We start from the raw sequence: 15,199 nt of genomic DNA, 5'->3' as shown, positions 1-15,199 counted from the left end.
GCGTATGATGGGCCAGATTACTAAAATGACTCCTGGGTGTAATAACTTGTGTATGCAATGTAATCCTAATGAAAGTGTCAAGTTAGCATGTGTAATGCTATTATTTGAGGATAATAATGTCACAGTGACAAGAACAAACATCTCTAAGGCTAAAGGTTAAAATTCTCCAGGAATCCAGACAGACCAAAAACAGGTACTAAAAGCTGACCTCCAAAGCATTGCTTTGTCTGATTTCCTTGGGACCAGGCTGGGAACCACACGTCGATCTCTCTAAGTCCAGCTTTCATTCTGTGCCTTAAGAAATAGAAGTAAGGGAAGGACTCGTTTATCCTTGGAAATGATTCAGGCTTTGATTTTAGGCTTGAACCTGCAGTGTCTATCTGGGACCGACATTTCGACCAGCATTTTATCATCTAGGAGGCTGTGGAGAGAAACAGAGTTTTATTAATCCTGAGAGTTGAAGACCAGCAAAGGGGCTGTTTCCTTTTATATCTGATTCCTGGAACTTCTCGGGTTGCAGCTTGGGTTTCAGTGGTCTCTCAGCCAGGATGATACCCTAGACAAATGGTTGGCCCAGGAAACTGTCCTAATGGCAGCTCCTGAATGCCACCCGCGTTGCCCCCGCCTCGCCCCCTCCAGCCCTGAAAGTTCACGCGGTTTCCAGAGAGGACGAGAGGAAAACACGAGAAAAGAGCCTGGTCACTCCTTCTGAGCACAACTGGTGGGCACCTGTTTAGTGAGCTCTCGAACATCTTTTAACAGAAAACGATGAGGAACAATTCCAAATGCAAAACTGCAAAATCTTTTGTGGCTGTTGATGACCTCAGAAACTTTTAGTTGATCTACAAAAAGCACATTTTTGGATTGTTTAGATTAAAAAAAAATTTTTTTGGTAGAAAATGGCTTTTGTGGGCTTCAAATATGCTGTTGACACACTCATTGCTGAAAAATTTTTCCACTAACCTGCCAATCTTCTACATGTTCCATAGATCAGGTCTGAGTGGCCCCATGCATCCTTCCGGAGACAGTGAACAAACTGATGGATTTCTTAGGATTATCTGATGTCCTACATTCTTGAAGTTTGGGAACATGATTTAGTTAGCCTGGGGGGATCTGGAGGGGTACTGTTTTTTCCAGGATCTTAGAAAATCCAAGTTCATTCTGCTGCCGGAAGCAAATGTTTTGGTGCCACTTGGGACTATGTTACCTTGGGAAAGTTATTGCCCCTTGCTGAGCCTCAATTTCCTTATCTGTAAAATGAGGGTAAGAATAGTACTCATCTCATAGTGTTGTCATGAGGACTTAGGAAATAAGCAAAGGGTGCCCAGCAGGGTGTCAAGTGCTTAATAAATATTATCATTATTAGTTTTTTAAAATTTATTTATGGCTGCGTTGGGTCTTCGTTGCTGCGCACGGGCTTTTCTCTAGTTGTGGCGAGTGGGGGTGTCTCTTCGTTGCGGTGCACGGGCTTCTCATTGCGGTGGCTTCTCTTTTTGCAGGGCACCGGCTCTAGGTGCACGGGCTTCAGTAGTTGTGGCCCACGGGCTCTAGAGCACAGGCTCAGTAGTTGTGGTGCATGGGCCTAGTTGCTCCGCCGCATGTGGGATCTTCCTGGACCAGGGCTCGAACCTGTGTCCCCTGCATTGAGAGGCAGACTCTTAACCACTGCGCCACCAGGGAAGTCCTATTATTATTAGTTAATGTTATAGTTATCAGCTATGGTTAGTTAGTATTATAATTATTATAACTATTGGTTATTAGTTAGTGTTAGTTAATATTAATCAATATTTTTGTAGTTATATTTATTAGTTAATATTAGAAGATCTGCATCTGTGACGATGTTTCAGAACTGTCTCAAGCCACATAAATGGAAGAATTTCTGTCTTATCCTAAAGAATGAGAACTGATTTTTCCCACGGTGTCAGTGCTAATGATTTTTCCCGGCTGGGGAATCTCACCCAGAAGCTTCTTTGCAGGACGACCCCAGAGCAGCTGCCAGTACTTACGCTGTGTGGCAGTTGGTCTTTGCTACTTACTTCTTCAGTCTGTATACTTTAAAAACAGGTTCTTGCCTGTGACCTCATCAAAGAGGGCATTATGACTTCCGTTGGATGAATGAAATAAATGAAAAAGGAAAAAGCCAATTGTAATCTCTTGATGAGGTTTAGGCATGCAGCTGTGTATCACATCTCTATTTTAACAGCTGATGCCAAAGCGTGGTTCCATGTTTTACCACTTTACACACAGATTTGGGTGAAGAGACCCTGGGAGTAGGGGAGGAAGTTGTTGTACCTTCGTGGATGACCCTCCTCTCCTCCTGAAGGCCATCGCCACAGGGGTTGGGGGACAAAGGGAGAGAGGACGGTCCTCCCTGTTTTCAAGATGCACAGCCCCTGGACCACCATCTTTAAGGACAGACCCTCATGGTGGCCCCCGGATTTTGCAATCCTTTTTCCAGTCTTGATTGAGTGTAAATATAGAGGGAAAAACATGGTTTTTGAATTAGATGGATCTGGATGTGAACCTTGGAAAATTCTTTAATTCACTGGCACCTCAGCTTTGTTATCTTAAAATGGTGATCAGGGGCTTCCCTGGCGGCGCAGTGGTTGGGGGTCCGCCTGCCGAAGCAGGGGATGCGGGTTCGTGCCCCGGTCCGGGAGGATCCCACGTGCCGCGGAGCGGCTGGGCCCGTGAGCCGTGGCCGCTGAGCCTGCGCGTCCGGAGCCTGTGCTCCACAACGGGAGAGGCCACAACAGTGAGAGGCCCGCGTACCGAAAAAAAAAAAAAAAAAAAAAAAAAAAATGGTGATCAGAATTCTTGCCTGGCATGGCAGTCAGGACGCGTCAGGCCAGGGTGCCCGACTGCACAGCTTCTCGACTTGTGGTGCAAAATGCTTTTCCACGCTTTCTTAATTCTCACCAGCACCCAGGATGAAGGCGGCGTTCTATCCATTTTGCAGATGAGGCAATGGACGGGCAGAACTTGTGCTCAGAGAGCAACCTTCCCGGCCAGGATGGAAATGCAGGTCACCTCTCACTCAAATGCACCGTGCTTTTTACTACAATACGGTGAGCTTGTTCGGAAAGGTTCCTCACTGTACAGACAATAAACGGAACATGCCAAGCGAGAGACCCAAAGATCACTCTGATGCAGCACAGTCACCAAGAGTGGCTGGTGACTTCAGGACAGAGAAGGATTTTTTTTTTTTATTGTTTTATTGATTTTTTTGATTTACAGTGTTGTGTTAATTTCTGCTGTACAGCAAAGTGATTCAGTTTTCAGATTTCTTTTCCATGATGGTTTATCACAGAATACTGAATATAGTTCCCCGTGCTCTACAGGAGGACTTTGTTGTTGATCCATTCTCTATGTAACAGTTTGCGTCTGCTAATCCCAAACTCCCAGTCCGCCCCTCCCCCACCCCCTCCCCCTGGGCCACCACAGGTCTGTTCTCTAGGAGAACGGCACATTCTTGTGAGTCCACGTAACAGGATAGGAAGTGAAAGCACGGGGTCCTAAGCACTGGTTCGCCAGGGAATTCCCAATGTAACAGGATAAGAAAACAGAACTCTCTCAGCCTCCACTGAGGTCCCAAAGCCTCCAAGTGACACACACCCCAAGGACCCTGGATCCTCCAGAGGGGCTGCCCAGAAGGACGGTGCAGCCTGTGGGACCAGCAATGGCCATGGCGCCCTGGAGAGGGGAGAGGGGGTGAGAGGTGCAAGGGGGAGTGTATCTGTGGTGAGGGCTACTGGGGTGCTGTGCACACCCCTACCCTTGAAACCACAAAGGGGGGGTGGCCTTTGGGGACCGATGCTGTGTCCCTAGGGTCAGCTCAGGAGGCCACACGGAGAAAGGCTGTACTTTGTGGTAGGAGCGGCATCTAGTAGGGACCCTTGAACAAGGACCACCGTGGGGGGGGGGTCCGGGGGGTGCGCCCTGCTCACGTGGGCATCAGAGTGCTGCAAAGGCCACGTGCCAGCCAGGTGAGCTCGTGCACTCCCTGCTCCCCCTCTCCCTCCTCTGGGTTCATCCTAAGACACTTCTCCAGACCCAGGCAGAAGCCAAGAGCTCCAAACAGCCAGGAGAGCCATGCTCTTGACTGAGTTTAAGTTGCTGGTGTTTGGAGAGTCCGGAGGGGCAGATTTTATTTTTCTTTTCTTTATTTGGGGGCAGTGCTGAGAAATAAAATGTAGCACAATACCATGCAGCCAACACTCAGTCAATTTCCTGTAGACGTAATTGCTTTTCTTGAGAGAAATCATCATAAACAGATTCTTTTTTTTTTTTACATCTTTATTGGAGTATAATTGCTCTACAATGTTGTATTAGTTTCTGCTGTATAATAAAGTGAATCAGCTATACGTATACATATGTCCCCATATCTCTTCCCTCTGGCGTCTCCCTCCCACCCTCCCTATCCCACCCCTCTAGGTAGTCACAAAGCACCGAGCTGATCTCCCTGTGCTATGAGGCTGCTTCCTACTAGCTATCTATCTTACGTTTGGTAAGCAAACATAATAATGAGAGGAGGAATAATTTCACAAATCCAATCTTATAAGGCAAAATGTATGGAGTAAAAGTGTCTGGAGTCCTGAAATTTAAGAATACTTATTCACTGTAACTGTTACTTTCAATGAAATGGTCAAAGAGTGGAAAACTTCTTTTGTAGAGACTGGTAGCATAGAAATTCTGGAATATATTCTGTTTATCAAAGCATCCCAGTTAGCTCTGAGCTGCCCCATTTTTATATTTCTAATTCTAAAAAGATATTATAGGAAAACATTTAGCAATTGAATTAACTGATGCATATAAATTAAACATTTGTTGGACCGCAAACTTTGGTAGTGTATATATGTCCCTGCCACTCTCTCACTTCGTCCCAGCTTACCCTTCCCCCTCCCCGTGTCCTCAAGTCCATTCTCTAGTAGGTCTGCGTCTTTATTCCCGTCTTGCCCCTAGGTTCTTCATGACCATTTTCTTTTTTTTTTTTTAGATTCCCTATATATGTCTTAGCATCTGGTATTTGTTTTTCTCTTTCTGACTTACTTTACTCTGTATGACAGACTCTAGGTCCATCCACCTCACTACAAATAACTCAACTTCGTTTCTTTTTATGGCTGAGTAATATTCCATTGTATATATGTGCCACATCTCCTTTATCCATTCATCTGTCGATGGGCACTTAGGTTGCTTCCATGTCCTGCCTATTGTAAATAGAGCTGCAATGAACATTGTGGTATATGACTCTTTTTGAAGAGTTTATGGTTTTCTCAGGGTATATGCCCAGTAGTGGGATTGCTGGGTCATATGGTAGTTCTATTTTTACATAATAAACAAATCTTCCTCTCCTGTTTTCTCCATCTTTCTTTGACTTTCCAGCAGAAGAAACGTAAGTCAAGACTTCGGGAAATGTTCATCTGTGTAGAAACTGTGCAACAAAATGAAATCCTTTTCCAACCCACCTCGGGTCCTGAGGCATGATTTTCTTTTAAAATTCTTTTTTTAAATTGAAGTATAGTTAATTTACAATGTTGTGTTAGTTTCAAGTGTACAGCACAGTGATTCAGTTAAGTCCTGAGGCATGATTAATAGAGATGGAAATAACGCTGGTGAGGGAGCGGACCTCAGCCAGGCTGAGGCTCCCGGGAGGGTATTTGAGGGGGAAGGAAGACAGGGGTTTGGACAGAATAAAGGATATTGCCTTTTGAATATTTAATTAAAAGTAAATCTGCCTGAGTGATTAAGAATCCGCCTGCCAATGCAGGGGACACGGGTTTGAGCCCTGGTCCGGGAAGATCTCACATGCTGTGGAGCAACTAAGCCCGTGTGCCACAACTACTGAGCCTACCCTCAAAAGCCCGCAAGCCACAACTACTGAGCCCACGTGCCACAACTACTGAGCCCATGTGCCTAGAGCCCGTGCTCTGCAACAAGAGAAGCCACTGCAATGAGAAACCCGTGCACTGCAATGAAGAGTAGCCCCCTTCACTGCAACTAGAGAAAGCCTGTGCACAGCAATGAAGACCCAACCCAGCCAAAAATAAATAAATAAAAAGATAAATTTATAAAAAAAATAAAAGAGGGCATCATTCATTCTGGGAGTGAATTCTTTGAAGCGAGAAGACTGTAATTGTTTCTGGGGAAGGAGTTCTAAGCCTTCAAGATGGCCACATTCACAAAGAAATGGCATTTGGTAGATACAGTCCTTGTACGTGAACCAAGGGTAGAGAAAAGGGCCCTAGGATGTTCTCTCTTAGGTGTGGCTGGCACTCTGATCTCAGGTGAAGAGCTGGGTGTGAGTGCGAAAGGAGAACAGGGTTATTTTACTGCATTTCTCTTCAATATTCTGGGAGAAATATCCACCAGCTTTTCTAGCTTTTTTTCTCTCTTTCTCTTCTAATAATCTCCATGTGGGCTTTTCAGTTTCCTGTATTATTTCTAAAACTGCTTTTGTTCAATGTGACTTGTTCCTATTTTCATAACTGTGAGTAAAGTGTCTTTTAATGTGGGTATACTTGGTATTTGAGTTTCATAGTAAATTGTCTTTTTTTCCTTCTCTCTATCATCTTTTTCTTTGTAAATGATTCTTACTTATTTTTTGGCATTAAAGCTTAGCAGAGAATTAAAAGTATTCTGAAGGCTTCAAATAAAAGCTATGATGCCATTGCCATTTTTATTACGTCAATTATACATCAATGATTTAAACATTGATGAGATTAAGATTTCAGAATTTAAATGATGACCCTGTTGATCCTATGGAATGAAGAGCTATGATTTTAAGGATTTCCTTGTTTAAATATTTAGCGATATTATTTGTGTTGTATGGTACAGTTGAAGGAAGGGCTTAAGTTATGTAAATATAAATAAAATGGTGTTTTACAAACTGTCTAATAGTAATCTCTCTACTCTTGACCAGATTAGGAAGAAACAGCAAGAAGTAGTGGGCTTTTTGGAAGCTAATAAAATCGATTTCAAGGAGTTCGATATTGCTGGAGATGAAGACAATCGGAGGTGGATGAGAGAGAACGTTCCCGGAGAGAAGAAACCTCAAAATGGGATTCCTCTGCCCCCACAGATATTCAACGAAGAGCAGTACTGTGGGGTGAGGTTTGGTTTTTTGGAAAAGTCTTCTGCATGTGTGTTTATCAGAAGTCATTTAAAGCAGATCGATTTCGAGGCAGCATTTGAATTTTTTGATCTATTTCTACCATTCAGTACCTGGATGGTAGATCCATGGTGAAGGATCAATAATAGTTAAGACTTACAAAATGATGGAAACAATAAAATAATGATTCAGAAGTTCTTGGGATTCTTTTAGCTTCCTTATTTTGTTTTGAAGAATTGAGGTCACTTGTTCAAGCAAAATACACATTTAGTTGGAAAGAAATTCTGGTCAACCTTGCAGGGTACACATACATGCTCCCACAGGGACACTGGGTATGTTTTCAATTTTGTAAAGAATAATTTGCAAAAGTAGAGTTTGGTGTAAGTGTATCTAAACAGTTTAAAAACTGGTCTGGACACCCTTCCTCCTTGTGAGGACACAGCAAGTAGATGGCCATTTATCAACCAAGAAGGGGGCTCACCAGACACTGAATCTGCTGCTGCCTTGATCTTGGACTTCCAGAACTCTGAGAAATGAATAGCTGTTGTTCATAAACCACCCAAACACAAAAAACAAAATCTGTTCTGGACATTTCATCATAATAACAATTTTATTTTATACATTTAGTAGTCCATTTTACCATAAAATCACTTTTTCCTCAGAGTTTATAGATTCTGCTTAGTAAATCAAATTGTTGAAAGGAAACATTTAAAAACTCAAAGGGCTTTGGAGCATGAAACTGGAGTTATCTTAGGGGTCCTCTAAATCTTCTAGGCCGTTTTTCAGACGCAGCAATCAGGGTTCTGGAAGGCAGAGGGAATCAATGGCCCAGAGCGGACGACTTCTTTTTTTTCTAATTAATTAATTAATTTTTGGCTGCATTGGGTCTTCATTGCTGCGCGTGGGCTTTCTCTAGTTGTGGTGAGCGGGGGCTACTCTTAGTTGCTGTGCATGGGCTTCTCATTGCGGTGGCTTCTCTTGTTGCAGAGCACGGGCTCTAGGTGCGCAGGCTTCAGTAGTTGTGGCTCGCGGGCTCTAGAGGGCAGACTCAGTAGTTGTGGTGCATGGGCTTAGTTGTTCCGTGGCATGTGGGATCTTCCTGGACCAGGGCTCAAACACATGTCCCCTGCATTGGCAGGTGGATTCTTAACCACTGTGCCATCAGGGAAGTCCCAGAGCTGACTACTTCTGAAGGCTAGAGCCTGGTGTAGGAATCTTCACTCACCTCTTCTCTTCTTGCTGCACAAAACTGTTGGTCCTTTAGCTTAGCTTCTCTTTACTGTTACGTTTCTCACCTAAAGCAGGTGTCATCAAACTATAGCCAGAGGGCCAAGGCCTGCAGCTGCCTGTTTTGGTAAAATTTTGTTGGACACATCTGCACTAATTCACTTACCTAGTGCCTATAGCTAATTTTGCATGATGGCAGAGTTGAGCAGTTGCAACAGAGACCATATGACCCACAAAACCAGAAATATTTATGACCTGCCCATTTACAGAAAAGCTTTCGGGCCTTTTATTTGAATCATGAATTGTTTCATTGTTGGGGGTTTGCATTAGTTTCCTAGGGCTGATGTAACAAAACACCACAAACCTGGTGGTTCTTATGGACTGTGTGTTTGTGTCCCCCCCAAATTCATACGTTGAAGTCCTAATGCCCAATGTGATGGTGTTTGGAGATGGGGCCTTTCGGAGGTGATTAGGGTTAGATGAGGTGCTGAGGGTGGGGTCCTCATGATGGGATTAGTGCCCTTACAGGAAGAGGAAGAGAGAGAGAGAACGGTTTCTCTTCACCATGTGAACAAACAGCCAGGGGCAACTCTCTGTAAGCCAGGAAGAGAGCAGAACCCAACTATGCTGCACCCAGGATGCATTTCTGATATTTAAGCCACCCAGTCTATGGTATTTTGTCATGGCAGCCCGAGATATTACAGTGTCTTAAAATAACAAAAATTTATTCTCTCACAGTTCTGGAGGCCAAAGTTTGAAATCAAGGTGTCAATAGTGTTGGTTTCTTCTGTAGGCTCTGAGGGAAAATCTGTTCCCTGCCTTTCTCCTGGCTTCTGGTGGCTGACAACAATCTCTGGCATCCTTTGGCTTGTTGACATATTATGCCCATCTCTGCCTCTATCTTTACATGGTCTTCTTGCAGGTCTCTTTGTGTCTTCACATGGCCTTCTTTTTTTAAAATAAATAAATAAATAAATAATTTATTTTTGGCTGTGTTGGGTCTTCCTTGCTGTGCACGGGCTTTCTCAAGTTGCAGCGAGTGGGGGCTATTCTTTGTGGCAGGGCTTCTCATTGTGGTGGCTTCTCTTCTTGCAGAGCACAGGCTCTAGGTGTGTGGGTTTCGGTAGTTTTGGCACATGGGTTCAGTAGTTGTGGCTAACAGGTTCTAGAGTGCAGGCTCAGTAGTTGTGGCTCAGGGGCTTAGTTGCTCTGCAGCATGTGAGATCTTCCCAGACCAGGGCTCAAACCCGTGTCCCCTGCACTGGCAGGTGGATTCTTAACCACTGCGCCATCAGGGAAGTCCCCACATGGCCTTCTTATAAGGACAAAAATTCATTGGAATAGGGTCCATCCTAGTACAACACAGCCTCATCATAAGTAACTACCTCTGTAAATACCTTTATCTCCAAATGAGGTCACTTTCTGAGGTCCTGGGTGGACATGGCTTTATAGGGGACAGTACAGGCTGTGTGAATTTACATGGCTGTGTTAGGATTCCTCAGAGGCTTAGCTCAAAGTCCTGTGAATGTGGGAGTGTCTTCAAACAGTCTTAATGTGGCAAGCAGTTATTTAGTGGAACATATGGTCCAGTCCAGCTCTCCTGGGATTGAAGTTGGAGCTTCCCAGAGTGTAGAGAGCACTTGCTCTGTGAGGAAAAGTCCCTCCCCTGCACCCCACACTCCTCTCCCCACCTAGTCCAGACCTCCTGGCCTCCAGACGTCCCTCAACCCTGAGCTGAATTTTTTTTTTTTTTTTTGCGGTACACAGGCCTCTCACTGTGTGGCCTCTCACGTTGCAGAACACAGGCTCCGGACGCGCAGGCTCAGCAGCCATGGCTCACGGGCCTAGCTGCTCCGTGGCATGTGGGATCTTCCCCGACCGGGGCATGATCCCGTGTCCCCTGCATCGGCAGGCGGACTCTCAACCACTGTGCCACCGGGGAAGCCCTGAATTTTTTTTTTTTGAATTTGACCTTATGTTTGTTTGTTTATTTATTTATTTATTTATTTATTTATATTTTTGGCTGCATTGGGTCCCTGTTGCTGCACGTGGGCTTTCTCTAGTTGTGGTGAGCCAGGGCTACTCTTGGTTGTGGTGGGCGGGCTTCTCATTGCGGTAGCTTCTCTTCTTGTGGAGCGCGGGTTCTAGGCGCAGGGGATTCAGTAGTTGTGGCATGCAGGGTTCAGTAGTTGTGGCTCATGGGCTCTAGAGCGCAGGCTCGGTAGTTGTGGTGCACGGGCTTAGTTGCTCTGTGGCATGTGGGATCTTCCCGGACCAGGGCTCTAACCTGTGTTCCCTGCATTGTCAGGCAGATTCTTAACCAGTGCACCATCAGGGAAATCCCTGAGCTGAATTTTTAAGAACTGCAACTCTTCTTGGATAAAGAAAGGGAGAATAAGTTTTTTCGGGGGAGGTAGTGGTGATGAGCAATTTTTATTTTTCATAAAATTTTTTAACAATTGAAAAATTGATAGATGTGCACACGGAAAAATTAAAATGCTTCCAAAGTTGCCTGCAGTGAAGATTCTTCTCCCTCCCATTTCATCCCCCTCTAGTTCCTTCCTCTCAGGTGGGCCAGCTTCGTGGATCTGGGAAGTCACACCAGACCCCGCTCAAGAGAGCTCTCAGCTTGGTTTCACGCTCTACTGCTGCTGTCTTGAAATTCACAATGATTTTTGAACCAGGGAAGCATTGTTTTTATTTTGCACCGGGACCTGCAAATTATGTAACCGGTCCTGCTCTGGACCAACCAATGCTGGCAATTTCTTGTTTGGCCTTCCAGGAATTTTCTATGTGCCTTAACAATTGCATATCACTTAAAAGAGGGGGTGTACTCTATACACTTTGTTCTTTTCACTTAATAACCACATCTCAGAGATCATTGCATAGCTGCACATACTCTTTTTTTAAAAACAGTTTCATTTTATATTGGAGTATAGTTGATTAACAATGTTGTGTTAGTTTCAGGTGTACAGCAAAGTGATTCAGTTATACATATACATGTATCTATTCTTTTTCAAATTCTTTTCCCGTTTAGGTTACTGCAGAATATTGAGCAGAGTTCCCTGTGCTATACAGTAGGTCCCTGTTGGTTATCCGTTTTTGTTTTTTTAAATTAATTAATTTTTTGGCTGCGTTGGGTCTTCATTGCTGCAGGCTTTCTCTAGTTGCGGCGAGCGGTGGCTACTCTTGGTTGCGGTGTGTGGGCTTCTCATTGCGATGGCTTCTCTTGTTGTGGAGCGCGGGCTCTAGGCATGTGGGCTTCAGTAGTTGTGGCACGCGGGCTTCAGTAGTTGTGGCTCGTGGGCTCTAGAGCGCAGGCTCAGTAGTTGTGGCGCACGGGCTTAGTTGCTCCGCGGCATGTGGGATCTTCCCGGACCAGGGCTCGAACCGTTGTCCCCTGCATTGGCAGGTGGATTCTTAACCATTGAGCCACCAGGGAAGTCCCTGGTTATCCGTTTTAAATATAGCAGCGTGTACATGTCAACCCCAAACTCCCAATCTATCCCTCTCCCCTATCCTTCCCACCTGGTAACCGTAAGTTCATTCTCTAGGGCTGTGAGTTTGTTTCTATTTTGTCAATAAGTTCATTTGTATCAGTTTTTAAGATTCCAAATATAAGTGATAGCATATGATATTTGTCTTTCTCTGTCTGACTTACTTCACTTAGTATGATAATCTCCAGGTCTATCCATGTTGCTGCAAATGGCACTATTTCTTTTTTTTTTTTAATCCCTTCCTCCCTGTCCCCTTTGGTAACCATAAGTTTGTTTTTTATGTCTTTGAGTCTATTTCTGTTTATAAATAAGTTCATTTATATCATTTTAAATTTTTAAATTTTATTATTTATTGATTGATCGATTCAGTATTTGTCATTTTTCAAATGGCATTATTTCATTCTTTTTAATGGCTGAGTAATATTCCATTGTATATGTGTACCACATCTTCTTTATCTATTCATCTGTCAGTGGACATTTAGGTTGCTTCCATGTCTTGGCTACTGTAAACTGTGCTGCAATGAACATTGGGGTGCATGTATCTTTTTAAGCCATGTGTTTCTCCAGATACATGCCCAGGAATGGAATTGCTGGATCATATACTGTTTATTTTAATGGCTGCACAACATTCCATTGGATGTGACATAATTTATTGGCACAGTCCTCTAATGGGGAACATTCAGGTTGTTTCCAGTCTTTCTCAGCTACAAACGATGCTGCAGGAAACCTCTTTATGGGTACAGTGCTTTGTATTCAGTCTGAGTATATGTATAGGATAAATTCCTAGAAGGTGTGCTGACTTACAGCATATACGCTTCTCACCCTTCAATAGATACTAAACCTGGACTGTAGTTGCACCAATTTGCATTTTCAAATGTAATTTGAGTGTGGCTGTTTCCCTGTGACTTTGACAACACTCTATATGCATACTTTTGGATCTTTGCCAATCTAAGTGAAAAATGTGTTCTCATTGCTTTGACTTGGATTTCTGTCTTAATGGGTGAGGCTGAACATCTTTTTCTCTGTTTATAAGCTCTCTGTGTTTTTTTCTATGACTTACTATTTTTCTATTTGGTTCCAGGTAACGTTTACTGGTTTGTAAGAGTCTTTACTTTTGAAGGAAAGTAGCCCTGTCACTACCATGTTGCAAATATTTTCCCATGTTTCTTATTTGTCTCTTGACTTTTTAAAGTGATTTTTTTGGAATGCAGGACTTAAATTTTTTTTGTGCAGACAGATCTATTAACCTTTTTTTAAAAAAATGGTTCCTGTCTCGTTTAGAAAATTGTTCTGCGCTCTAAAATCATCAAAGGAATCATCTCATGTTTTCTTCTAGTACTTTTCCAGTGAAAGTAGGATTTAAAACCTCTTACTTTTGCTTATTTTAGCTGTCCTTTTCAATCAAGGCAAGTTACGGTAGAAACAATATTGAAGCATTTTCTTTCAATCTATGTTAACTTCCAGGGTAAAAGGTCTGCAGTTATTTTCTGCTATAAAAATAAAACCTCAAAGGCATTTTTATTCTGTTTTGCTGTGATCTAGCAATGCTTTTCATTTTAATTGTGAAAGAAGAAGAAAAGAATTCCCAAGTAAGAAAAAAGGCTTCTATTTTTAAGATGTATTTTCCTATTACAAGTATGGCTCTAATGAGTAAGCATACAAATTATTTTATGTTTAACTGTTTTTAATTCTTTTCAGTTCTGCCTTCAGAGAGGTATTAGACGTTTTTCTTACTAGCAACTTTGCTAAATTTGCTTTTCTGCAGTCTGTGGATATTCTTAACAAAAGTTCATTAATGAGGCAAAGGACTTTGTTTTCAGAAAGTAGGTAAAAATGACTATTTGTATTGTAGGTTCTGATTTTGAAAGGAGACTCAAAGGTTATGAAGGATATGTCAGGTTTAAAATGGCATAAATCTACTCAATATTCTGTAATAACCTATACGGGAAAAGAATCTGAAAAAGAATGGATAGATGTGTATGTATAACTGAATCACTTTGCTGCACACCTGAAACTAACACAACATTGTAAATCAACTATATTCCAATATAAAATAAAAATTAAATAAAAAAGAAAGTGATAAACCTGCTTTAAAAAAATAAAATGGCATAAATCTGGATGGTCGATGTGTCTTTCCACACGATTGAAATGTGGACGGTCAGAATAATGCTACCATTTAAGTTGAATCACTGGACTCTGGATTCTTGAATGGTCACCTATATGCCGTACCTGATGACGGCAGCAGGGAGAGGGGACCTCAAGGGCAAGCAGTGGCTTTCTCTGCACCAGGGCAGTGAGAGGGCTGGATGTCACAGGTAGTTCTGAGTACCATCGTGTCCCTGCCAGCCTGAACCCCTGTTGCTCTGGGCAGAATAGATGAAGATGTTATCGTGAGGGCGTGGCAGACAACTGTTGCCTACAGAAAGGGCACACCACCGGGAAGCAGCACAGTGGAGGCCGGGTCACCCGCCTGGCAGAAGAACACTAACAGGAAGTAGCCAACTTGTCTGTTGATGCCAAGTCGGAGTCTGTGCATTTTTGCCTAGGTGAGGGCTGGGGTGCCTGCCTGGGCCTGGACGCAGCAGCCAAAGGGGACCTTGACCATTCAGCTGAGAGGCAAGTATCTGTGGGGACACAGGACTGCAAGGGAGGACAGGATGCCCGTCCAATTAGGGCAGGGGGAGGGCGTTCTCAACACACTGATGTTACTGAACAGGGTATTTTATTTTATTTTTTAATTAAAATTTCTTTTTCAGTATGATCACAATTTTATTATATCTTTTTTTTTTTTTTTTTTTTTTTTTTTTTTTTGCGGTACGCGGGCCTCTCACTGTTGTGGCCTCTCCCATTGCGGAGCACAGGCTCCGGACGCGCAGGCTCAGTGGCCATGGCTCACGGGCCCAGCCGCTCCGCGGCATGTGGGATCTTCCCGGACCGGGGCACGAACCCGTGTCCCCTGCATCGGCAGGCGGACTCTCAACCACTGCACCACCAGGGAAGTCCATATATATATATGTATCTATCTATCTATCTATCTATATATATATAAAATTATATCTATCTTATATATAACTTTGACAGTACATATACCAACACGTTAATAAAAGTTACTTTTTGTTTTGCCATTATGGGCAATTTTTCCTTGCCTTTTTTTTTTTGCGGTTCGCGGGCCTCCCACTGTTGTAGCCTCTCCCGTTGCGGAGCACAGGCTCCGGACGCGCAGGCTCAGCGGCCATGGCTCACGGGCCCAGCCGCTCTGCGGCATGTGGGATCTTCCCAGACCGGGCATGAACCCGTGTCCCCTGCATCGGCAGGCGGACTCTCAACCACTGCACCACCAGGGAAGCCCTCCTTGCCTTTAAAAAAG

General features: G+C 43.6%; 1 protein-coding gene across 1 annotated transcript in view; it reads left to right on the top strand.

Moving 5' to 3' along the window:
- SH3BGR (SH3 domain binding glutamate rich protein) overlaps positions 1 to 15,199 on the top strand; it is a 64,146-nt gene that overhangs the window by 914 nt on the left and 48,033 nt on the right. Inside the window, exon 2 of the mRNA XM_060010288.1 lies at positions 6,920 to 7,105. Within this exon, the coding sequence (XP_059866271.1) occupies positions 6,920 to 7,105 (186 nt within the window). The remainder of the gene's footprint in view (positions 1 to 6,919; positions 7,106 to 15,199) is intronic.

The sequence above is a fragment of the Delphinus delphis genome, chromosome 4 (genome assembly GCF_949987515.2).
Source record: "Delphinus delphis chromosome 4, mDelDel1.2, whole genome shotgun sequence".
Lineage (NCBI taxonomy): Eukaryota > Metazoa > Chordata > Mammalia > Artiodactyla > Delphinidae > Delphinus > Delphinus delphis.
Note: the sequence above shows the minus strand (reverse complement) of the source record. Positions and strands in the feature narration are given on the sequence as shown.